General features: G+C 45.6%; 1 protein-coding gene across 1 annotated transcript in view; it reads left to right on the forward strand.

Annotated features, from left to right (window-relative positions):
* Nucleotides 1-24,215, forward strand: part of LOC147459899 (O-fucosyltransferase 36-like) — a 39,569-nt gene extending 15,354 nt beyond the window's left edge. The window contains exons 3-6 of the mRNA XM_086511077.1: nucleotides 23,351-23,612; nucleotides 23,693-23,807; nucleotides 23,883-23,918; nucleotides 24,019-24,215. Of these exons, the coding sequence (XP_086367203.1) occupies nucleotides 23,351-23,612; nucleotides 23,693-23,807; nucleotides 23,883-23,918; nucleotides 24,019-24,074 (469 nt within the window). The 3' untranslated portion in view covers nucleotides 24,075-24,215. The remainder of the gene's footprint in view (nucleotides 1-23,350; nucleotides 23,613-23,692; nucleotides 23,808-23,882; nucleotides 23,919-24,018) is intronic.
* Nucleotides 24,216-25,278: the final 1,063 nt, after the last annotated feature.

Here is a 25,278-nt window from a genome sequence, read left to right on the forward strand (position 1 = left end):
TACAGACTTACAAAGTCTCGACGAGTGGCCTATTTTTAAAGAAGAGTTCCCACCAACTTATGGGACCCGTCCGATGGGCCTTAAGTGACATAAAGGCTTAAAAAATAAAGCAGAACATACTCAGAAGACTTTGCACAACAAATTATGATGACGTGACACTTGTACGGACGTTTCGCAATTTGCGGTGAATTTTTGAAAAAATCCCGAAATTTTAGGAAAGTGTTTTTTCGGGGTCAACTTTTCATATTTAATGCTTTTAGGCTTTGGGGCTTTAAGTATGAGCCTTGGGGCCCTATCTGGCACTCTTTAGCGCGCAGATTGTAGAGGAGGTGCTCCCCGTCTGTTGTACTTTGCGAATCAACAATAATAAAGAAATATCGAAAGGGGCGCTAGCATCTGGGGCCAGTGCTCTCTTGGGCCAGTGCTCTCTTGAGGTGGAACTTCGCCACTCCCCGTCTCGTGTTGTGCATCATTTTCAGTTCAGTTGTTATTTGAAGTGCTTAAAGTTGTTCATTCCGTTCTTTTCTATTGGCACGTGGTGCCCGTCTTGTGACACGACACCTCGATAGGAGTGACACGACACCTCGATAGGAGTTGTCTTGCTAACCTCCAAGCGGGCTCTTTCGACAAGAGTCACCAATCACATCATGCATACTGCCTGAATCAAACAAGACTACCATGTGTTGACCATTCACATGACCATAACACTTCATGAGAGACTCATCAATGAGAGGATCATGAGAAACTTGGGACACACGAGTGTTCTCATTTATGGCATTAACAGAGGATGCGGGTTCTGTGGGTTCTTTAGGTTCGTTGGATGGGTTATTAGACATTGATAGCAACGAACTTTCTTAGAATAAATGACTTGTTCTTCTGTCGTTATATATCCTCCTAAAATTCCTTGTGCAGCTTTTTCATTTGGGGTGAGCAAGTGTGTTAGCTTTACCCTTAGATTCATTTTGAGTGTTCTTTTCCGAAAGACTAGAGGAAGATTGGTTAGAAGAGTTACCATTCTTACCGTTTTTACCGTTTTGTGGGTTTTGAGGAGTTTGAGGGGTAGTGTGAGAAGACTTGTTTTCCTTAGGCTTTTCTTTGTTGTGCTTCATCTCCTGGGAGAGAGCAATTGCTACCGCCTTGTTGAGATCCACGGGGTCGAAGACTTCTACATCAAACTTGATATACTCGTCCAACCCGAAAAGGAATGCCTCTTTGCGCTCATCATTCAATTTGCGTAATTGGGTGCCGAGCTGCAAAACACGGTTAGAGAAAGACATGACTGGCATACCATTTTGCTTGAGATTGTGCCAATCTTCTTTCAACTGCGCTAAGTACTGAGGTGGCATAAACCGCGCCTTGAGCTTGTCTTGGAAGTCGGCCCAATTGAAGGAAAGGGGCACGTTTTCTTCAACTTCCTCTAGGTGCGCAATCAACTGTGTCTCTTGCCATGCGTGATACCAATTAATGGCATCATCGGCCAGGTACATGGCTGCCGTCAAAACCTTGCTATTTCCTGTTTTCTTAGTGTCGCAAAGTAAGCATTAAATTGATGCAACCAAGAATGAATAACATTAGCATTCCTCTTACTGTCATACTTACTGAACGTCAACTTCTCAGTGACGGGATTGTTGGAATCCGCTTTTCGACTTGTGCTACCTGATGATTCTTTGAGTGGCTCGGACTTCGAGGTGAGTACTTGTAGGACCAACTCTTGCATGCGTTGGTCTCTCTGCGCCTCACGTTCTAATTCCAAGGCCACTCGCCTGTCTTCGGCCGCTATGAGTTGGGCTTCGCGTGCTTGCTCACGCTCAAGCTCAATAGTTGCCTTTCTTTCTTCGGCCGCCAAGCGCTCTTGCTCGCGCTCGCGATCAAAGGTGGCGCGTTGTGTCTCTTATTGTAGCATCATGTCCATCACCGTCTTGACCAAATTCTCCATAGGATTTGGTACAATCTGTGGCGTAGATGGGGAAGGGGGAGGGTCGAAAAAACGTCACGGTGGGGAAAATTTTCTTCACCACCTCCATGCTCATCACGTTCACGCAAAGTATCCATTCCGCTTCGGTGATGACCATACACTGAGATCTTGAGTACTTAAGGTCGCGAGGAACTTGGGGTCTTGAGGTTCTCGAGTTCTTGGAGCTCTTGAGGTTCTTGAGTTCTTTAGCTTGCGGTCTGTGTTAGAGAAGGCTTTTATCGTACCCGAGCTCGACTCTTCCCTGCGGTGGGCGCACCCCTTAGTGGCCTTGGGCTCACACCAAAGTTGCTTTTTCCCACCTCACGTCTATTGGCCAGCCGCTAAATGCACGGTCTTTTCTCAATGAGTGAAAAGAGGGAAAAGGGGAGGCCGGACAAGCCCTTCTTTCTTGAGTTACCTGTCACTCTTCAAAAACACGATTAAGAATCGACATACCGAAGTGGACTTGGGTTACGTGCGACCGTAACATCGGACCTTTTTAGGTCATTTGTGGGGGGAGTGACGAGGTAGTCGTTGAGTAGCTTCATACCGTAGACCGTTTGTCTCGAGGGAGTGCTCATCGGCGCTGTTTGTTGTGTCTTGTAATATGCATATGTGAGCATTTGTGTTGCATTGTGATGTGCCAACCACTGAATATTCCTAATTGGATGAGAATTCTTGGGTATGTAATTTTAGTGCATCAAGACACCCGTGGAAGATCAGTGCGGTCTGGGTGTGATGGCTAATTTTACTACGTCGGAATATCAAGAGTTCCGATCTAGACGAAAGGAGAAGCCAATTCCTTGATCAAAAGAGTCAAAAGGAGAAGCCAACTCCTTGATCAAAAGAGCCGAAAGGAGAAGCCAACTCCTTAACAAAAAAAGGAGCAAACTGACTGTCTCTCGGAATGACCCTCGGAATTTTTTGAGCTAACTTAAGTTGTTTTGCAAATATGTCGTAATCGCGGACGATTACTTTCTTTCAAGAAGGAGGGATGTCACAAACTGCTGATGTGTGGAGCCACTCAAGAACGGAGCCAACCTTCAGATCCCGGCCAAGGGGCCCAAACCCTAAGAAGAAGCAGCAACAAAAGAAGAAGTTTTACAGACTTACAAAAGAAGGTTCCTTTTACTTACGGAAGGGAGAGCCTTCCGTTCCTTTAGTGAGAGAGTGCAATGATCACAAACAAAGTGAATGACATTGTGAATGAAGGTGCTGAGAGAGAGAGAGAGAGAGAGAGAGAGAGAGAGAGAAGAATACAACACTAGATGGTTCTCAAACCCTCCTCCAAGGGCCCCCCTCTCTGTGGCGAGAGAGGTCTATGCTATTGATTGCACAAATGTGGTACAATGGTCTAGATGCAATGGACTTGCCCACGATGTCGACGACACGATGACGAGGACGGGCTGAAATCTGTAAAACACTGACTTCTGCTGAATTCTGACATTGTGTCAGCGAGGACGGCGACGGCGATACGCTGAAAATGCAGATGCTGAAATTTGCGGACAGCGGGCTGAATCTGAAAACGCTGGATGACTCGACGGTTCGGCGAGGATCTATTGCGGGTAGGTGAGATCTGCGAGGCTAAGGGCTGATTCCGCGAGATTGAAGCATTGAAAACTGAAAACGTTGATGCAAGGGCTGATCTGTCGCCGGGAAACTGCAAAATGTTAGAGGTATCTGCATGATGCAAAAACGCTAGGCATGATCTGCAATCTGCTAACGCCAGGTCGTCTGCTATCTGCTGGAAACGCTATGCTGAATCTGTGTAAGGTGCAACGGAATGATTGTTTGCGCTTTGCTCAAAATGAGTGCTCCGAACTATGCTCAAGGTTCCTTTTGTTCTTATGGAAGGTAGAGCCTTCCATTCTTAATGAGAGAGTGCTATGATCACAAACAAAGTGAGTGGACACTGTGCGTGCAAGTGTATGAGACTGAGAGATAGAGAGAGAAGAGAGATACGACACCAGAGACGTTGTAAAACCCTCCTCCGAAGGCCCCACTCTCGTCGGCGAGAGTGGTCTACTTATGATTGCACAATCTGGTACAATGGTGATGCATGAAACTGATGCAAGTCTAGGCTATGTCGACGATGATGACGGGGATGATGAAGTCGACGTAAGGGCTGAAATCTGCAATCTTTTATCTGCTGTCCAAAAACGCTATGGGCTGAAATCTGCTAATCTTCTATCTGCTGAATTGTGACTCTATCCGGGCTGAATCTGCTGCCCCTTTTAGGGCTGATCTTGATGGTCCATTAGGGCTGCAAATCACTGCATATGCTTGGTCTACAAGGCTGAAGATAAAACCAAAAACGCTGGGCTGTTGTGTTCCAAACACGCTAGGTACGCTGGTTTTCCAAAACGCTAGGGAGGCTCTGTCAAAAACGCCAATTCTGATGCTTTGCTTGGGCGATGAAGCTTGATGCAAAACGCTGGGGATGCTTGTGGATGGCGCTGGCTTCTTGTGGGAGGAAAATGCTAGTGATGGGGTTTCTTGCTTGGAGGGAATCCACCAAGGTCCTGTTGAGAAGTTGCCTGCTGAGCGTGGCTCCTGTTGCCTCTTCTGCCATTTAGTGCTAGCTTTGGTTTGCTTATATATTTTCTTACCCAAATTGCCCTACCTACTATTCAACAAAAGTCACTTAAAAATAATAAGTGAAAAATGTCAAAAATAGGCTAAACGCAATGGAAAATTCCCCTGATGGAATCTGATGGATTCTGGTGGGAATACTGATGATCATGCTGTGTGCAACCATAGGATATGCATCTACACTAGGTGACTGGGCATGCACGGTCTGCGAACAGACTCACAAAAGTGCTAGATCACTTCTAATCTAGACTGACTGGACTGACGGAACACTTTTATGCTGTAGCTTGTCCACGGACACATAGGGTTGGATGTGTCACGTGACAATCTGTGTAGAAAACGCTAGGCTGAGCTACAACCAAAACGCTATTGGCTTCTTGTTGGCACATAGAGCTATAGCAGTGGGGAGCTGGCTAGTACATAATGGCCTTTTGGCAGTATGCGTAGCTTGTGACCATCCTTTGGAGAGTGAGAGCCATTGTCTGTGGGACTGCCCTATGGCACAACAGGTTTGGCTTCAGGTCCTTCTGTTGATACCAACGCTTTCCACAACACAACAATACACTTGGGGGGCAGCTGCTTGATCCACTCTCACAGGCCTTGCACTACAGTTTGAGCTATCGTCCACTAGCTGGATGATAGTGATACAGGGGAGTCGACCTACACTCTAACCGGCTACAAAGCTTACTTCACAGGAGTGGTGCAGTGAGAGAGAGGTGTGTTGGGAGCTCATCTGTGGCTTGACACTCTGGTTCATCTGGCGGGCCCATTGCTTCCGCATCTTCGAGGATCGCCTTGTGCCACCAACGGAGACTTTTCGAGATTTTTGGTTGGAGTTGATCCATACTCTTAGGGGAGAGTTCGAGAGACTTTAGGGTAGCTCCGACCACATCCGGGAGCGCAGAGAGGCGTTTCTTCGACTCTGGCGCCCGAGGCCTTGCTTCACCATGGTCCAGGCTGAGCTCAGATGGCACTATCGGACCTGTGTGGATTTTCCCTCCTCCCATCTCTTGATTTAGCCCTCATTGTACATATGCTGTTTTTCATTGGGAGAGTCTCCCCTTATGGTTGTTGTAGCCCTATGGACATTTTTATTATTAATTAATAGAAGGATCTTTTTCTCGAAAAAAATAAAAATAAAAATTTGGTACCAGTCCGGCTTTTGTCTTTCCTTTTCTTTCGTGCTCATCGACTGCTCTGGAATTCCCTGGCTTATCTTTTGGTGTTCTTGTGGTTCTTCTTTTCAAGAATTCTGTCAAGCTCTTTATGTGAGTATAGGTTCCGCTTTTTTGCGCTCGTCTGTCCTTTCAGTTTTCCTCGCGTTTTGAGAGGAGAATCAATGGCCTCTCGCCATCTCGAGTAAATTTCATCAATTGGGTAATTGTTCAAGTGTTTTGCAAATCTTGGATCTTTGGGGTACTTGATCAATCTTTTCACACATGTATCAACCTGCAGTTGACGTTTGTACTCCGCTCTGGCAAACTTTCCCGCCAAGAATTTGTTCAAATCTTTATTCTTTTCTTCAGTTTCCATGCCGGTTTTCAACTTTTCTTTGCCTACCCATCGATACGTGTTATCTCTGTCAGATTCTCCGCGAGAATCCATGTGTAATCTAAGGTTCTTTATGGCTTATGCACTGTAAGATGGAGCGATGAAGATGGAAGCGCACCTCGATGCGCTATGAAGTAAGGGTGGGAGTAGCTAATAAGTCTGGGGTCGGGACACAAAGATTCTTTCATATACAGTTAAAATCTCGAATGTCTGTCATGTTCTTCTCGAGAATGTGTTTGTTCTGCAGAAGGGATCGGATCCTCCGTAGAAGAAGAATCTTTCTGAGCTCTGATACCACTGAAACAGGCTTGGACACTCCAAGCGAGAAATCAATAGCAACACACGAACAAGACATCAAAATCATTGAACTTTAATAGAAAGAGAGAGAGAGTCGACACGGCTCGGCGGAGTTCCGTGCCAACAGGTATTGGCCCAAAAGTTTGGCGCCCCTTTTGGTATTTCTTTCTCATTAATCATTGCCACATACAACTCCCGAGGGACCTCTGCTCTCAGACTCTGTGTCCAGATGCCGTGCAGAGTGAGGCCCCAAGGGCTCTTTTATTCCTACAAGGGTTGCGTCTAAAGCAAAGCCCCAAAAGCAATCACATCCAAAAACTGGTACCAAAAGCAGCTAGCGCAAATCGCGGAATTCCATATAGTGCCGCGTCAGCAGCCAGCGAAAAGTGCGGAAGCATGCATACATCCCTGCCACGTCAGCACGTCCACGCAATTTGGGTTGTTTAATTTATTCTAGTGTCCCCAGGGCCCCATCGGACAGGTACCCTATAAGTTGGAACAACTCATAATCTTTGACACGTGTCTGTTTTTTGGGTGGACATGCCACGTCATCATTTTGTGACATTTCTTCAAGGGTGTCCTCCTCGGTGCACCATGGTGAGGGAAGTCCCCCAATCGTGACCTTGAGGCCAACGGATTCTTGTAGCCGGCTTTAATGTGAGTGGAAGTGAATGATGGTGCAAGCTCATGATGAGTGATCAGTGGGTGCTCAAAGGTTCCTTTTACTGAAGGGAAGGGAGAGCCTTCCTTGACTTAATGAGAGATTGTGCAATGACCAAAACAAGAGTGCAAAATTGTGAGAGAAAGTGTTGAGAGAGAGAGAGAGAGAGAGAGAGAGAGAGAGAGAGAGAGAGAGAGAGAGAGAGAGAGAGAGAGAGAAGATACGACACCAGATGGGGTCTCAAACCGGCCCCCGTCTCTATTAGAGAGGTATTTGATTTAGATTGCACAAAGTCGGGTACAATGGTTCTAAATGCTGTGATGCTTGACGATGACGATGATGATGATGTCGACAACGACGACGATATTGAAGCTAATGGGCTGAAATCTGAAATCTGAAATCGCCGGAAATCTACTAGTGTGGCAAGGCTATGGGCTGAATTGCTGTCGTTGGCGACGATGACGGCTGAAAACTGAAAAATGCTTACTGGTCTGCTGGCAAAAAGCTGAAAATGATGTCTTGGCCGAGATGGGAATGGCGACCGTGAGCGACGAGGTGTGGCTGATCTGCTATGGTACTACTGCGGGGTGCGGATGACGATGCAAAATGTCAAAAAATGATGACGTGGCAGTGCAAACCGGAGACACTCACAAAGTGATGATGTGGCTGACTGTACGGACGCCCGAAATATGCGTTGATTGGCTGACGTGGCAGACTGTACGGATGCCCAGAAAAACACGCTGACTGGCTGATGTGGCAGCGTACGGATTTTCCACGTTTTACACTTGCTACTGACGTGGCTTGGCTGTACGGATTTCCGCAAACGGCGTTGCTGCTTTTTACTGGCAGATTTTTGACAAGTTGTTTTTGGGAACTCATTGCTTTTGAGTTTAATGCTTTTGGGGCTCTGCTTTTAGCAACCCTTGTAACCTTTATAAGTGACCCAAGGGGGCTCACTTCTCTGAGCATCTGGACGCAGAGTGAGAGCGAGCACCCGCTGGCAGTTTTACTTTGCTAAAAAATTAATATAAAAGAAATGCCAAAAGGGGCGCCAGTCTTTTGGGTCAATATCTCTTGGCTTGGAACTACGCCGGGCCATGTCGACACTCTCTTAAATTGTGGATTGTTTTAAGTGAATCTCTGCTGTGTCGCGACGGAAACTAACTTGGTGCGTCCGTCCAAGTTTGTTACAATGGTATCAGAGCACGATCGATTTCTCTTCTACCGAGAAATCCGATCCCTTTTCTCGTGACACCTATGGATTTCGAAAAGAATCGATCGACCTCTTCTACAACCACTGAGGCGGGAGGAGGCAATACGGCAAATTCAAGCGATTTAGCAGTATGAACTTTTGGAGATGCAATGTCGACAATAGGTTGACGAGTGCACAAAGCAGATGCTTGAGTTTGCTAAAGATCCCTAGTTTATGTCACAAACTGCTGACGTGTCAAAGCCTTGAAGAATGGAGCCAACTTACAGATGTTGGCTGAGGGGCCTAAACCCTAAGAAGAACAAGTAACAGAAGAAGAAGTCCTACCAACTTATGGGACCCCGTCCGATGGGGCCCCAAGTGACATAAAGGATTAAAATAAAGCAGGACCCACACACACACACAAAGAAAGACTTGTGCCAAAAATTGATGACGTGGCAACTGTATGGACAGTTTTTGGATTTTGTGTTGACAATGTCGATGTGGCAGATTTCCGCAAAACGCGCTGACAGTGTGTGGGGGAGCAGGAGAGAGAGCCCACTTGCTATACTATGCAATGAAAGTGAAGGAGAAGGGGAGATTGGCGCAGAAAGAGCACACGCAGAGAAAACGTGAGAGAGAGAGAGAGCTCATTGGATTTTTGGGAAAAGCCACGCTATGTATTATTTGGGCTTCACCTTTGAGTATATGAGTAAGTGACTAGGGGGCCATTCACACTTGGGCCCCCTCACTTATAAGTCTTTTAACTTATAAGTTAGTAAGTACAAGGCACTTAGGCCTTTATTCCCTAACACAATGCTGACGTGGCAGTTGTACGGAATTCCATGATTTAGGCTGGCAGCTTTTTGGCATTGCATTTGGATGAGAATCTTTTGAGTTTGAAGGCTTTTCATGTGAAACTGCTTTTGGGGCCTAGGGCCTTTAAATATGAGGCCATGTGCTCATTCTCGGGCATGCTTCCCGGAGAAGGTGCAAGTCTGGAGTACCGGCTTGTACTAAGTTGATGCAATATAAAGAAATACCGAAAGGGGCGCCAAGGTTCGAGGCCAATACTCTCCAGGGTGGAATTCCGCCACTTTGTGTCGAGTGTCGTCTCTCTCTCTCTCTCTCTCTCTCAGTTCAGTTGTTATTGAAGTGCTAAAAGTCTGTTCAGTCTGTTCTTTTCTATTGGCACGTGGTGCCCGTTTTGTGACAGTGGTATCAGAGCATTAGGTGTGTGCTTTTTTGAAAGCATACTGGTCCTACAAAAGAGCATTAAGAGATATTTGAATTTTACTTGAAGTATCTTCGGGTCCCGACCTCGGACTTATTAACCACTCCCACCCTTCATCGCGCATCGGGTGCGCTCTTGTCTTCATCGCTCTGTCTTACAGGGCATAAGCCATAAAGAACCCAAGACATGGAATTCATGGATTCAACAAAGATTCATGGATTCATCGCTATGCACGAGAGAGTCACTAGTCACATCATGCATACTACCGCAATCAAACAAGATCACAATGCGTTGACTATTCACATGACCATAACACTGCATGAGAGACTCATCTACTTGATCATTAGAAACTCGAGACACATTAGCGTTCTCACTGATTGCATTAACAGACAATGTGGAATCTTTTGTGGGTGTTTTAGGTGCTTTTTTAAGACAAACTCTTTTTATGTGACCTTTAGTGTGACATTCAAAACATCTTCCTTCCTTTGCATACTCGGTGCTTCAAAACTTAACCAACCTCCTACTATTCCTTGAGAAAATTTCTCATCAGGTGTCAACTTAGGGGTTTCTTGAGTTTTAGTCTTTCCTTCATTATCATTGTGAGAGTTTTGTGCTTTATGAGTAGAGGAAGATTGAGAAGAGAAAGAACTACCGTTGTTCTTACCATTCTGTTGGTCCTGAGGGGTATTTGATTTGTCTTCCCTTGGCTTACCTTTGTTGTCGTTGTATCCGTAGGGTTGCACATTGAACTTGATGTACTCGTCCAACCCAAAAAGAAAAGCCTCCTTGTGATCCTCATCCGACTTACGCAATTGAACGCCAATTTGCAAAATACGGTTAGAAAAAGATATAACAGGAGTTCTATTTTGCTTGCCGCGCCAATCTTCTTTTAACCGATCAAGGTACTGCGGTGGCATAAATCTTGTCTTGAGCTCGTCTTGGAAGTCGACCCAATTGAAAGAGAGGGCTACGCCATCCGTGGCATGCTCGAGATGCTCAACCAACTGTGACTCCTTCCTTTGCATACTCGGTGCTTCAAAACTTAACCAACCTCCTACTATTCCTTGAGAAAATTTCTCATCAGGTGTCAACTTAGGGGTTTCTTGAGTTTTAGTCTTTCCTTTATTATCATTATGAGAGTTTTGTGCTTTAGGAGTAGATGAAGATTGAGAAGAGAAAGAACTACCGTTGTTCTTACCATTCTGTTGTTCCTGAGGGGTGTTTGACTTGTTCTCCTTCGGCTTACCTTTGTTGTCATTGTAGTCCGTAGGGTTGCACATTGAACTTGATGTACTCGTCCAACTCAAAAAGGAAAGCCTCCTTGCGATCCTCATCCGACTTACGCAATTGAACGCCAATTTGCAAAATACGGTTAGAAAAAGATATAACAGGAGTTCTATTTTGCTTGCCGCGCCAATCTTCTTTTAACCGATCAAGGTACTGCGGTGGCATAAAGCTTGTCTTGAGCTCGTCTTGGAAGTGGACCCAATTGAAAGAGAAAGCTACGCCATCCGTGGCATGCTCGAGATGCTCAACCAACTGTGACTCCTGCCAAGCTTGATGTAATAAACTTGGATTCCCCAAGTCAAGATTCTATCGGGACACAACAGAGATTCACTTTAAAACAGTTCACAAAAGACGACACGGCCCGGCGTAGTTCCGTGCCAAGAGGTATTGGCCCCAAAGATTGGCGCCCCTTTCGGTATTTCCTTTTATATTGATCTGTGTGCAAAGTACAAGAGTCCACGGGAACTTGCACTCAGACTCTACGTCCAGATGCTCTGAGTAATGAGGCCCTTGGACTTATTTATTCTTACAAGGGATGCCCAAAAGCAGAGCCCCAAAAGTTTAAACTCAAAAGCAATTGTAACCAAAAGCTTCCAACGTTAATTGCGGAGATCCGTACGTACTGCCACGTCAGCAGACCAGCGCGTTTTGCGGAAAATCTGCCACGTTAGCACGTCAACGCAATTTGTGGGCGTTCGTACAGCTTGCCACGTGTCAGCCTGTCGACGCATTTCACGGGGCCTGTCTGCTGTCACGTGGCTTTTGTGCCGCCAAGGTGTGTCAGTGTCTCCGAGGGACCTGCCACGATACTCCCCTCTTGAAAGAATTGTAATCGCTCTCGATTACGCTTGCAAAACAGACAGAGGCCATAAACTGTCTTAGTAGACATTGACTGTTAGTATCGACGCACTAGACACGACACATCTAGCACTTGTACAAAACGACAGTCACATCACATGACAAATCACAGACAAATTCATTCCAAATCTCAGACCATGATCAATCGGCAACGTATTTAGTAATCTCATCTAGATCCATTCCGGACCTCATGGATGCTCCATCAAATAATCCTTATTGCGATCATATCTATAGAGATTTATGAGACCAAAATGCTGCACTCATTTGGTTTTTCAGTTCCTGCACTCAAACAAGTCAAGTACAAATTAATCATTTTCATTCCAGTTATAAAGTCATACAACAGAATACTACTCAGCCCTTTAGTATCCCTGAAACCCAAAGGGGACATCAGTGACTATTCAAAATCGGGGTAATCCGTTGACAAAGGAGCGGAGTGACTCCCCTCTTGTGCAAACCCACTGCACTAGATTCACCCTCGCTGAAGTCGGGGTTCTATCGGAGTAGACCATGCTAAACCGAATGCTTCAAGGTAAAGTTCCAAAATCTAAGGAGTATCTGCTAGGTCCTCCTCCTCCATCCACTTCGCATCCAATGCAGGATAGTTGTTGATTTTAACCAAGAACCGCCTTATCACTTTACCTTTTATCCTTTTGTCCTTGTGTGCCAAAATGTGTTCTGGAACGAGTATCTCCTCGCTTTCCTCCACTTCGGGTTGCTCATCTGGCTCCCCGTCATCGTGCACATCGCCTTTAAAAAGGCTTCAATAGACTCACATGAAATGCATTGTGAATCTTCCAAGTATCGGGCAGCTTCAGTCTAAAGGAGACATCATTTATCTTTTCTTTTATCTGGAAAGGACCATAATATCTCATGTTAAGCTTTGGAAAAAGCCGCTCCTTTCCCTTTTTCTTTCTTAGGCGTGGCTTCTCAAAACTTAAGAGCACCCAATCGTCTTCCTTTAATTTCAAATCGTGAGGATGTCGATCTGCTGTCTTCTTGTGTCTTTATTGAGATTTTGCTAAAGCCTCCCGGACCTTGGCAAGAGTTGTGTCCAAGTCCCTCGTGTACTGGTCGGCTTCAAAAATTTTATCTTTCGTGCTAAGGAAGGGTGGAACCTTCGGAGCACCTTCAATAATCTCAAATGGTGCCTTCCCCGTTGAAGAGTGGATCGTTTTATTGTAGGCAAATTCCACCAAGGGCAAATTTTTTTCCCATTGAGTCTTGTGATCAGAAATGTAAGACTTCAATAAATCCAGTACGATTGAATTTGCAATCTCAGATTGGCCATCTGTTTGCGGGTGGAAAAATGATGAGAATCGCAACCGTGTGCCAATGTTCTCCCAAATAGCCCTCCAAAACAAACTCGTGAATTGGGGATCTCTGTCGGAGACTATTGTCTAATGCATGCCATGTTGTCTGAAAATCTGTGCAATGAACAACCTCGCTAAATGATCCAGCTTGATTGTTTTCTTTACTGGAATGAAGTGAGCTTGCTTGCTAAATGTGTCGATGACAATCCAAATGCCATCATGCCCACTCTGTGTCTTCAGGGGATCAAAAATGAAATCCATTGCAATACTTTCCCATGGGCGGGTGGGAATGGGTAAAGGCTATAACAATCCTTGTGCCTTATGCTTGTCGAACTTGACCTTCTGGGATACTGCTGCTCCACACCTTTCAAGGTGGTGTCGATGCTGCGGTGACTCGTAAAAGGTGGACAATGACATTCAGTCAAAACCTTTCCCCTCAACAATTATGCTACGCACAACATCGTTTTCTTCATCAAGTAGCCATCTCGTACGGAATAGCCCGCTACTATTTCCCCATTTTGTAATTGAGTGAATACATCCCAAAAATCTGGATCTGTGGCGTATTGATCAACCATGTCCTCAAAGCTTCTATGATGAATTGCGGAAATAGCCAAGACTAGCGGCTTCCGAGACAAAGCATCTACCACCCAGTTCTTCTATCCTTGATCATAGACAATCTGGAAGTGAAACTGTGACAAGATGTTAGCCCACCGCATCGGCTTTTCCAAAAGCTGCTTTTGTGACAAGAAGTAGCGTAAACTGTGATGATCAGTAAAACCCGTAAAATTGGCTCCAAGTAGGTGATGTTGCCACTGAGTAAGAGCATGGATCATTGCCAAAAGCTCTTTCTCATATATCTGTGCTGTCAATTCTGGCCTTGAAAACAATCGGTTTTCATAGGCAATCACATGGACTTCTTGCATTAAGACCGCTCCCAGACTACGACCACAAGCATCACAATATACTTCAAGTGACTTTTGCAAATCCGGCAAAGTCAATCAATACTGGTCCAATAGTCAATTTCTCTTTCAGTGTCTGAAAGGCAGTCACCTCTGTGGGTCCCCACGAGAAATGGACTCCTTGCTGTGTTTGAATGTGCAAAGGGGAAGCTACCTCAAATGAACTTTCGAATGAACCGTCGGTTGTAAGAACACAGGCCCAAGAAGCTTCTGACTTCATGAACATTCTTCAAATTGGGCCAATCACGTATAGTCTCAATCTTGGCCGGGTCTATCTGTACTCTTGCTGCTGAGACGATGTGTCCCAAAAAGTGCATCTCTGGCACGAAAAATTCACTCTTTTTGGCATTGATAACTAACTTATGATCTCGCAATGCCTGAAAGACTTGTAGCAGATGGTGTCTATGTTCTGCTTCATCCTTGGAGAAGACTGTAATGTCATCAAAGAAAGTACCGACAAATGATCTATACTCTTTGAAAATCCTATCCATCATTCGGTTGAAAGTCACTGAAGCGATAAGGCCGAAAGGGATCACCAAAAATTCATACAAACCAAAATTCGTCCGAAAGGCCGTCTTGAAGACATCTCCCGGCGCGATTTGAAACCGATGATATTTGCTTTTCAAATCAATCTTGCTGAAACAAGAGGATCCCTGAAGTCTGTCAAGAATATCATTGATCCTTGGAATCGAAAATCTGTCCTTGATGGTGATTTTATTAAGAGCTCTGTAATCAATGCACATTCTCCAAGATCCGTCTTTCTTTAAAACCAACAACACCGGAGAGCAGTAGGGTGAAGAACTCGGCGATAAGACCCTTTTCAAGGTCTTTCACTTGGTTCTTAATCTCTTTATTATGGGCTCGACTAACTCAGTAAGGTGGCCGGTTTGGTGGTGTGCTTCCAGGAATCAGATCAATGGTGTGATCCTCAGGTCGAGATGGAGGCAACTCGCCTGGCAGGCCCTTAGAGAAGCAATCGGCATGAGTGTGGAGAAAATCTTGGCATTCTCTATCAAGTTCAGACACGTTCGTTTTGTGTTCATCATTTAACTCTTTGAAGTAGATCGAGTAAACAAAGAGACTTGATTTCATTAATTTGGAAATGGTCGAAGCCGATACAATAGGGACAAACTCGCCCTTCAGTTTTACGTCAAGTACAAATTTTCAGCCCTTTTCATTCGTCAACGTTGCTGTCTTAGCCCGATAATCGACCACGACGTTGTTCTTATGGTACCAAGGGACTCCTAGGACGACGTCACAACCTTCCAAGGGCATTATGTAAAAGTCCTCGTGTCCTAAATACCCCTGACAATGCAACTGAAGTTTGCCAATGATAGGTGTAATGGCTATGTTCGGTCTGGGTGCCGCTAGAACTGCCTCAGCTGGTGGTCCCATCTTGTCGGGTGTAATCTCGAGCCGCCCCGCCAATTCAGGTGAGATGAAGTTGGCCTTGGCTCCTCCATGAAAGAAAATTAGGGCTTCTATAACAAACTGATGACGTGTCAAAGCCCTGTAGAATGGAGCCAGCTTGCAGATGCTGGCCGAGGGGCCTAAACCCTAGAAGAAGCAGAAGCAACAGAAGAAGAAAGCAACAAATTTCCGCCGGCTTGCTGACGTGGCAGATTGTACCGATTTCTGCGTTTTGCGCTGATTGCTGTACGGAAATTCCGTGATTTATGCTGGCAGCTTTTTGGCATTGCGTTTGCACCAGATGCTTTTGAGTTTGAAGGCTTTTCACTGTAAACTGCTTTTGGGGCCTAGGGCCTTTAAATATGAGGTTAGGGCTCATTCTTTGGCATGCTTCCTGGAGAAGGTACAGAGTTTGGAGTACCGGCTTGTATTGTGTTGATGCAATATAAAGAAATACCGGAAGGACGCCAAGGTTTGGGGCCAATACTCTCTTGGGTGGAATTCCGCCACTCCGTGTCGCGTGTCCTCTCTCAATCAGTTCAGTTGTTATTGAAGTGCTAGAAGTCTGTTCAGTCTATTTTTTTCTATTGGCACGTGGTGCCCGTCTTGTGACAGTGGTATTAGAGCATCAGGCGTGTGCTTTTTTGAAAGCATACCGGTCCCACAAAAGAGAAGACATAGCAAACCAGAGACTTTTGGAATTTATTCGAGGTATCTTTGCCGGCAGATCCCGCACTTATTAGCCACTCCCACCCTTACTTCATCGCGCATCGGGCGCGCTCCCATCTTCCCCGCTCATGTCTTACATGGCATAAGCCATTAAGATCACTTGCAAAAGAAGGATCCAAGATTTGTTTGGAGTCACTGTTTTTCTCAGAGGCAGTGCCATGCAGATGTTGATGTCTACAGCTACCAAGCAACACACTCTAAGGACTTGGCAAGCTTTCAAGAAAATTTTTGCCCGAAGTTATATGGTTTCTGACATCTTTCTTCGGAGTGCAACTTCTGGCAGAGTGGGGTATTCTGAAATGCTTGCCATGGAAACCCTAGCAGATTATAACTTGAAATTTCTCAACATCTCTCGATAGATGTCTCTTCACGAGCAGATGACCTTGGAGATCTAGTGCGATTGCTATCTTGGGATGACCATCGCCGCGAAAGAAAACACTCTCTGTCCAAGAGCTGATGGACCATGATGTGCTCGGCTACGACCTCATGGAAGGAACCTAACCCTAATTTTTGGTGCAGGTTTCAAGATGGAAAGTCACCCAACTTTTCGAGCTCGGCTGATGTCGAGATTGCTTTTTAAGTTTGAGTTCTGTTTGATCTTGTTTGGTGAGCTTGTTTGGAATTTGCTTGAAATGGATGTTATCTGTTTTGAACCTGTCTTGGTGCGAATTTGAATTGTTTGACTCTGGTTTTAATATTGGTTTCATTGATTGGTGATTTTTCTCCCGGACGGAGAAGTGAAAAATACTGTTTTGGTATTGAACCTTGGAACGATGCAGACCGATGCCTGGGGAGCGTTTCGTTGTATGTTCGAAAACCTCGGAGTGACGCAGGCCAATGCCTGGGGAGCGTTCCCTTGTATGCTAGAAAACCTCCGAACGACGTAGGCCGATGCCTGGGGAGCGTTTGGTTGTATGCTTGAACCTCCAAGCGACGCATAGTGCGGTCTGGGGAGCGTTTGGTTGTACAATCCTTTGAGCTCATGGCCCGGACCTTTTTAGGTTATTTGCGGGGGGAGTGACGAGGTAATTGTTGAGTAGCTTCACACCGCAGACCGTTTGTCTCGGGGGAGTGCTCAACGGCGCTGTTTGTTGTGTCTTGTAACATGCATATGTAAGCATTTGTGTTGCATTGTGATGTGCCAATCACTGAATATTGCTAATTGGATGAGATTGCCTGGGTATGTAATTTTAGTGCATCAAGACACCCATGGAACATCAGTACGGTCTGGGTGTGATGGCTAATTTTTCTACGCTGGAATATCAAGAGTTCCGATCTGGACGAGGAGAAGCTAACTCCTTGATCAAAAGAGCCGAAAGGAGAAGCTAACTCCTTAACAAAAAGAGCAAACTGATTGTCCTTCGGAAATTTTTGAGGTAACTTGAGTTGTTTTGCAGATATGCTGTAATCGCGGACGATTACTCTCTTTCAAGAAGGGGAGATGTAACAAACTGACATGTCAAAGCCCTGTAGAATGGAGACAGCTTGCAGATGCCGGCCGAGGGGCCTAAACCCTAGAAGAAGCAGAAGCAACAGACACAACAGAAGAAGAAAGAAACAAATTTTCGTCGGCTTGCTAACGTGGCAGATTGTACGGATTTCCGCGTTTTGCGATGACTGCTGTACAGAAATTCTATGATTTACGCTTGCAGCTTTTTGACATTGCTTGTGCACCAGATGCTTTTGAGTTTGAAGGCTTTTCACTGTAAACTGCTTTTGGGGCCTAGGGCCTTTAAATACGAGGTTAGGGCTCATTCTCTGGCATGCTTCCTGGAGAAGGTGCAGAGTCTGGAGTACCGGCTTGTACTGTGTTGATGCAATATAAAGAAATACCAAAAGGGATGCGAAGGTTTGGGGCCAATACTCTCTGGGGTGGAATTCCGCCACTCCGTGTCGCGTGTACTCTCTCTCTTTCAATTCAGTTGTTATTGAAGTGCTCAAAATCTGTTCAGTCTGTTCTTTTCTATTGGCACGTGGTGCCCGTCTTGTGACAGCTTCTTGATCTTTCACTTTGCCCTAAGCTCGACAAAGTTCTGTACTTTCGTCAATCAGGCTTGGGTCAATACCCATGCAATCTGGTACGAGTCCTGCTTTTATCTTGCCTTTTCTGCCACGTTTCTCTGTTGCTCTCGAACTCTCTGGCCCGTCTTTAGTTTGTTCTTGCTGTGTCTTTTTGGGGCACTTGGCGGAGATGTGCCCATGTTCCCTACAACCAAAACACTTTCCTTCTTTGATGTAATTGGCTCTCTCTCGAAGAGTGAGCCGGGGTCGTGTACCTTATCTTTCTTTTCTTGGAAACTCTTTCTCTTTCTACTTTCATTGTTAGAGGTCTGTCGGGTTCTTTGAGTCAAGATCTCATTAGTGGGGTAAGTCAAATTTCCCGAACATATCGAGAAAAGACTACCTAGTTCTTCTTGTTCTGACAATTCTTCTACCCTGGGCAAAAGAAGATTGATGACCCAAATAACGAGTGTAGTCAGTCCCCTTCTTGTGCTTTTTCACTTGCTTTTTGGATTGGTTGTTCGCGTCCAAAAGCTAACCGATCTGTGTCAGAACCACCTCCTGTAATTCTTGTTCTGTAAACATCCTCGGAGGAGGAGGTTTCTTGATTGTCCGTTTGATGGGTGGTTATGTGGCTTTCTGTCACTGAGTGTACACTTTTGCGATGGATTGTTGAGACAAAAATTTTGCAAACTAAGGATCCTTTGCAAATTTAATCATTGCTTCGTGCACTCGTCAACCTGTTGTCAACGTTCCATCTCTTGGAGTTCGTATTGAGTAGGCCGAGGTGGCCCGTACTCTTCCTTTGTTAAGTCATCAAAATCTTGTTCGTGATCTCCTCCCGCATTAGCAGATGCAGAAGAAGTCGACTGATTCTTGTTGGAATCTATAAGTGTTGCGAGAAAAGGATCGGATTTCCTGGTAGAAGAGAAATTGGTCGTGCTCTGAAACCACCGTAACAAACTTGGACACCCCAAGTCAAGATTCTACCGTGACACAACAGAGATTCACTTTAAAACAGTTCACAAAAGACGACACGGCCCGGTGTAGTTCTGTGCCAAGAGGTATTGGCCCCAAAGATTGGCGCCCCTTTCGGTATATCTTTTTATATTAATCTGTGTGCAAAGTACAAGAGTCCGCGGGAACTCATACTCTGACTCTGCGTCTAGATGCACTTGAGTAATGAGGCCCTTGGACTTACTTATTCTTACAAGGGATGCCCAAAAGCAGAGCCCCAAAAGTTTAAACTCAAAAGCTTCTCGAACTCAAAAGCAATTGTAACCAAAAGCTGCAAGCGTTAGTTGTGGAGATCAGTATGAACTGTCACGTGAGCAGACCAATGCGTTTTGCGGAAAATCTGCCACGAAAGCAGTCAATGCAACTTGCGGGCGTCCGTATAGCTTGCCTCGTCAGCCTGTCGGCGCATTTCACGAGGCGTGTTTGCTGTCGCATGGCATTTCTGCTGCCAGGGTGTGAGTGTGTCCGAGGGCCTGCCACATCACCAGTTTGTGACACTTGATACCAATTAATGACATCACCTGCTAGATACATGATAGGAGTCAAAAACTTTACTGTTGGTGGCTTTCTTGTTACTCTCAAAGTAAGTAGTAAATTTGATGCAACCAAGAATGAATCACAAAAGCATCCATCTTACCATCATACTTACTGAACGTCAACTTCTCAGTGACTGGATTGTTAGAGTCGTCGTCTCTATCTGCGCTACGTGATGACTCGTTGGCCTCCTTGCGTGGCTCGCTCTTCGTGGAGAGTACGTGTAGGACCAATTCCTGCATGCGTTGGTCCCTCTACGCCTCTTGCTCTCAACTCCATAGCCGCTCGCTTTTCTTTGACCGCTATGTGTTGAGCCTCGCGTGCTCACTCATGCTCGAGCTCCATAGCTGCCCTTCTTTCTTCAACCGCTATGCGTTGAGCTTCGCGGGCTTGCTCATGCTCAAGCCCCATAACTACCCTTTGTTCTTTAGAGTCTTTATCCATGGCAGCACGTTGAGCCTCTTGTTGTAGCATCATCTCCATCATCGAGTTGACCAAAGTCTCCATAGGGCTTGGTGCAATCCGTGGCGTAGATGGGGATGAAGGATCGAGGCAAAATTCTCCTGGTGTAGAGACTTCTTCTCCTCCAACTCCACTCTCATCACCTTCACGCAAAGTATCGATTCTGCTTCTGGTGATGACCATGCACTGAGTACTTGGGTACTTGGGTACTTGGGGTTCTTGGTACTTGGTATGCTTACAATTTGCGTTTAAGAAGGCTTTTCTCTTATCCAAGCTTGACTTCTTCCTGCGAGTGCACCCCTTGGCGTCCTTGCGCTCACAACAAGGTTGCTTTTTCCCACCTCACGTGGATTGACGTGCTGCTAAATGCAAGGTCCGCTCTCAATGAGTGGAAAAGAGGAACGATGTAAGGTGCAGTGTAAGTGTATGTTGAACTTTGCTCAAGATGAGTGCTCCGAATTGTGCTCAAGGTTCCTTTTACTTACGGAAGGGAGAGCCTTCCGTTCCTTTAATGAGAGAGTGCAAGTGATCACAAACAAAGTGGATAAACACTGTGAATGAAGGTGCTGAGACTGAGAGATAGAGAGAGAAGAATACAACACTAGAATGTTGTCAACACCCTCCTCCGAAGGTCCCACTCTCTATGGCGAGAGCGGTCTACTTATGGTTGCACAAATCTGGTACAAGTTACTGATGCAAGTCGTGAGGCCATGATGCAATGTGTGTCTATGTCGGAGACGACGTGTGGCGCTCCTTTCAGGCTGTTCTTTATCTGCTGCAATTGCTGGATCTATCTGCTGAATTGCTGCTGGAAACGCTAAGTTTTGCTGCTGCTAAAACGCTGAGTTCTGCTGCTGCAAAACGCTGCCCTTGCTGGTTCAAAAACGCTGCCTTTGCTGGTCTAAAAACGTTGGATTTGCTGGTTTAAAATGCCGGATTTGCTGGTTTAAAAACGCTGATCTTGTAGGCTTCAAAACGCTGATCTGCTGTCCTTGGATACGCTGAAGTGCTGCTTTGAAAAACATTGTGGTGCTTGGCTGAAAAACGTTGTGGACAGTGGCTGAAAATACCAGTGGACCAAGGCTGAAAACGTTGGGCTTTATTGCTGAAAAATGCCAGGTTTGTAGAGTTCTTGCTTGAGAGAGAGGGAGAGATGCCTGCTGCAAAGAACCTTGCCTGTGCACTTCCTCCTCTTCTGCCAGATTTCACTAGCTCTAGGTTTTCTTTTATATTGCCTTGGCTCATTTGCCCTACCCAGTTCCCAACAAAAGTCACTTAAAAATAATAAGTGAAAAATGGCTAAAATAGGGAAAACAGGTTTAATGCACTGCAAAATGCTCCTGATGGATTCTGACGGTAATGCTGATGATCATGCTGTGTGCAACCAGAGGATATGCATCCACACCAAGTGCTTGGGCATACATGGTCTGCTAACAGACTCACAAAAGTGCCAGAACACTTCCTAAGCTATGCTAACTGAACCCTTGTCCTGAAGTAGCTTGTCCACATGCACATAGGGTTAAATGTGCACATGACAAACAAAAGGAGGGTGGACAAGCCCTTCTTTTCTGGGTTACCTGCCACTCTTCAAAACACAGATTAGGGTGGCTCGCGCTCGCCCAAGTGGTCTTGGGTTACGTGCGATCACAACAAGCAAAAAGAATACCTTGAGTGATAATACCGGACATTGCCAAAGAGCTCTAATATCAATGTGATGTGCAGTGGAAGTGAATGATGGTGCAAGCTCAAGATGAGTGATCAGTGGGTGCTCAAGGTTACTTTACTGAAGGGAAGGGAGAGCCTTCCTTGACTTAATAAGAGATTGTGCAATGACCAAAACAAGAGAGAGGAAAACTGTGAGAGGAAGTGATGTGAGTGGTGGAGAGAGAGAGAGAGAGAGAGAGAGAGAGAGAGAGGATACGACACCGGATGGGGTCTCAAACCCCTCCCCCCCCCAAGGGCTCCAGTCTCTATTAGAGAGGTATTTGCTTCAGATTGCACAAAGTTTGGTAAAATGGTTCTAAATGCTATGATGTTTGACGACGACGATGACGATGACGACGACAATGTCGAAACTAATGGGCTGAAATCTGAAATCGCTGTGGATGCTGATGGAAATCTGCTAGTGCGGCGAGGCTATGGGCTGAACTGTCGTCATCAGCAACGACGATGGCTGAAAACTGAAAAACGCTGACTGTTCTGCTGGCTGAAAGCTGAAAATGGTGTCTTGGCCGCGATGGGAATGGCGACCGCGACGAGGTGTGGCTGATCTGCTGTGGTACTGCTGCTGGGGAGCTGAGGACGATGCAAAAACGCTCCTGGCTGAAAACGCTGATGCAAAACGCTAGGTACTGCTGGCTGAAAAGGCTGGTGTATAGGTACACCGGGTACGGGGTACTGCTTGGTACTTGAGAGGCTCCTTGCTCTGCTCCTCTGCCTGATACTGGTGACCCAAGGGTTGTATTTATAGGTGCACAAAGTTGGGTCGGGCAGCCATCCAACAAATCCCACGATTTGGTAAATGGAAAGTCACTTATTAATAAAATGCACTTTAAAGGTGGTTCACGCGCAGTTGGGGAAAAAGGTTCCGTGCGGTGAAAATGTTTATGCTTGGTGTAGGGTATTGATGCTAATGCTAATGGGTTGTGCAATCAGAGGGTATGCAGCTACTCTTAAGTGCCTGGACATGCACGTCTTGCGTACACACTCACAAAGGTGCCTTGGTTGGGGCCGCTACGACAGACTTGGCCGTGTCTTGTGGGTGCCTTTGGAAGTTCCGTGTTGGTAGCCATTTCCTTCACCTTGTGGGTTGGGAGTGGAGAGACCAGCTCTTTGTACTGTAAGAGGTGTGACTCTCTCTGATAAATTTTAATCAAAAAGTGGGAAGTGGCTCGGGCTTTGTTAATGGGTGCTTCCGACCAAGGGTTGAAGCTCTACTTAATGGGCTACTATGCAATCGCTGTGCTTGTGAGGCAAGGGCGCCGAGACACACGGTGCTGAGAGACGCTAGAACATAGGGCGCCGAGAGATGCGAGAAAGATGGCAAGGCATTGATTCTCCTGTCAGCATGCTGAGCCCTCCTGATAAGTTGCTGAAGAAGAGCAGGGCGAAGCTTAGGGCTTAACGTCCCCCCACAGAGCGATCCCTTGCCCAGGGGGGGACTGAGGAAGCGAGGCTAGGGTTTGGACTGTGGAAGCAATACTACACACACACACACACACAGAGAGAGAGAGATAGAGAGAGAGAGAGAGAGAGAGAGAGAGAGAGAGAGAGAGAGAGAGAGAGAGAACATGTTGTTTCTGCAACAGCAATGAAAATAGCAAGAGGGGCCATGAATGTCATTTCTACCCTATTCCACAGGCAGCAGATTGTATTTGGAGGATTGTGAGTGCAACATCAGCAAGAGTCATCTACCTGTCGACAGATGCCAAAGAAAGTGAAACAAACCTTTTGCAAAGCTTGTTGTACAAGGAGGGCATGAGGATCTCTCTTGTGAAGAGGCCCGACCATGATAGCGGAGAAAAGTGGGACTCCCCACTTGCACGTCACGGATTGCTGAATGATAAAGAGGTCAGTGTTTGTGCCCATTTGGTGACATTTATACGTCTTGTGCTCAAAGGAAACTAACTTTGGTTTAATGGATATGGCAGGTGATAGCAATGCTAGACAAGACGATTTGTGCCATGTCGAATACCTTCCTTGGTAGTTCTGGCTCTACTTTTTCAGTAGATATATTAAGAATGCGAACCGAGTGGGGAGCTGCAAGTAGTTGTGATCAGTATTTGTGTGGTGGTGAAGAACCCAACTTTGTTGCAAGTTTGAACTGAACTTGCTGACCAGATGCTTATGAGCAGATAGCTTCATTATTAGTAGATGGTAGGACACACACCATGCCCTTCATTCTTGTGTACATGAGAACTTAGTGTATAATAGAACTCTGCTTTCAACTCAGAAGGTTATGAATAATGTGTTCCAGGGGCACTTGAAGCTGCTATACTTCGGTTCTTGCCTATCATCCTTCAGAGTTTTTAAACCTTATGTTGTGGTCATGTGCAAGCAGCTAAAGTGCTGCAACCTTTCTTCAAGTTGGGAGATTTGGCAATGTGATGATATGATGTACCTTGTGAGAAAATGTTAAATTTGAGTATGTGAATGCTAATTTGACATTGTTTAGGGTATTAGTGCCATGCGATTTTTTGGCAGTTGTCTGTCCTTGTACGAAGCGATTGAATGAGAACTGGATTTTGAAACAAAGATGAAGATATACTCGAGGAGGTAGGAACGTAAAGAAACAAGTGATTTTGAGAGACTCTTGAGTAACCTTGATTACCCTAATGTTGAACCTCGGATTGAGCATAGGGGACTTGCATGCCAAAACACAAAAGCAAGGAAAGATGCCTTTTTGATGCTTGATCAGTTTACTCTTTTATTTTCTCTCTCATCATTTTTGACAAGTTCTGGGCTTGTAATTCTTTCCTTAGTCGTTCTTTCTTTTTTCCCGGGAGGACTCCCTTTGCCTCTACTTCCGTTCTTCTGTGGCCCACAGTTTCCTCTTCTACTCTTCCTAAACCTTCTTCTCCCTTTGTTCTATTCTCTGGGTATAGATAGACATTGGCTTTCTCTCTTGAGCAGTTGGGTCTATGGGTTGGAGTTCAACCTCTTCCTCTTCATCAGTTTTTGATCCAACGGACTCGAAGATGGTGGCCTCTTCATCTATTACATGCTCTAGTTGTGTTGTCCATTTTGCTTTTGTCGGTCTTGTTGGTGTAGAAGACCCAGCCCCTTTTCTTGCTTTGGGCTCCTTCATCCTCTCGGCCCATTCGTTCAACTCTGGAGCATCTTTTAATGAATCTCTCTTGCCAACATGGCATGCAACTATCTTGGTCAAGATTTTAGCACCTCCCTGGTGTGGAGTGCCTCATTGTTTGGGCCATTGCTTCTTTTCTGTTGTCGCTACCATCCGGTTAAACTCCCATTTAGCCAAATCAATTGGCACGTTTCTGTGTTGGGGTACTACTTTGTGTAATGTAGAAGGTAGGTTCTTTCTGGTCTTGTATACCTGGCTTGTCTATCAAAGTGTAAGTGTTGGTGTAGGATCCTCCTAAGATGTTCGGTCCTTTTCTCCTTGACGTTGCCAAAGGTAGGGAGCTTTATCGTGCTAATGTCTTCATTTGCACATCCTTGCGGTCTCACTGGCTCCTCCCTTGGTAATTTGGTACTTTTTGCTATTGTGTCC

The sequence above is a fragment of the Adiantum capillus-veneris genome, chromosome 4 (genome assembly GCF_014529385.1).
Source record: "Adiantum capillus-veneris isolate H3 chromosome 4, ASM1452938v2, whole genome shotgun sequence".
Classification (NCBI taxonomy): Eukaryota; Viridiplantae; Streptophyta; class Polypodiopsida; order Polypodiales; family Pteridaceae; genus Adiantum; species Adiantum capillus-veneris.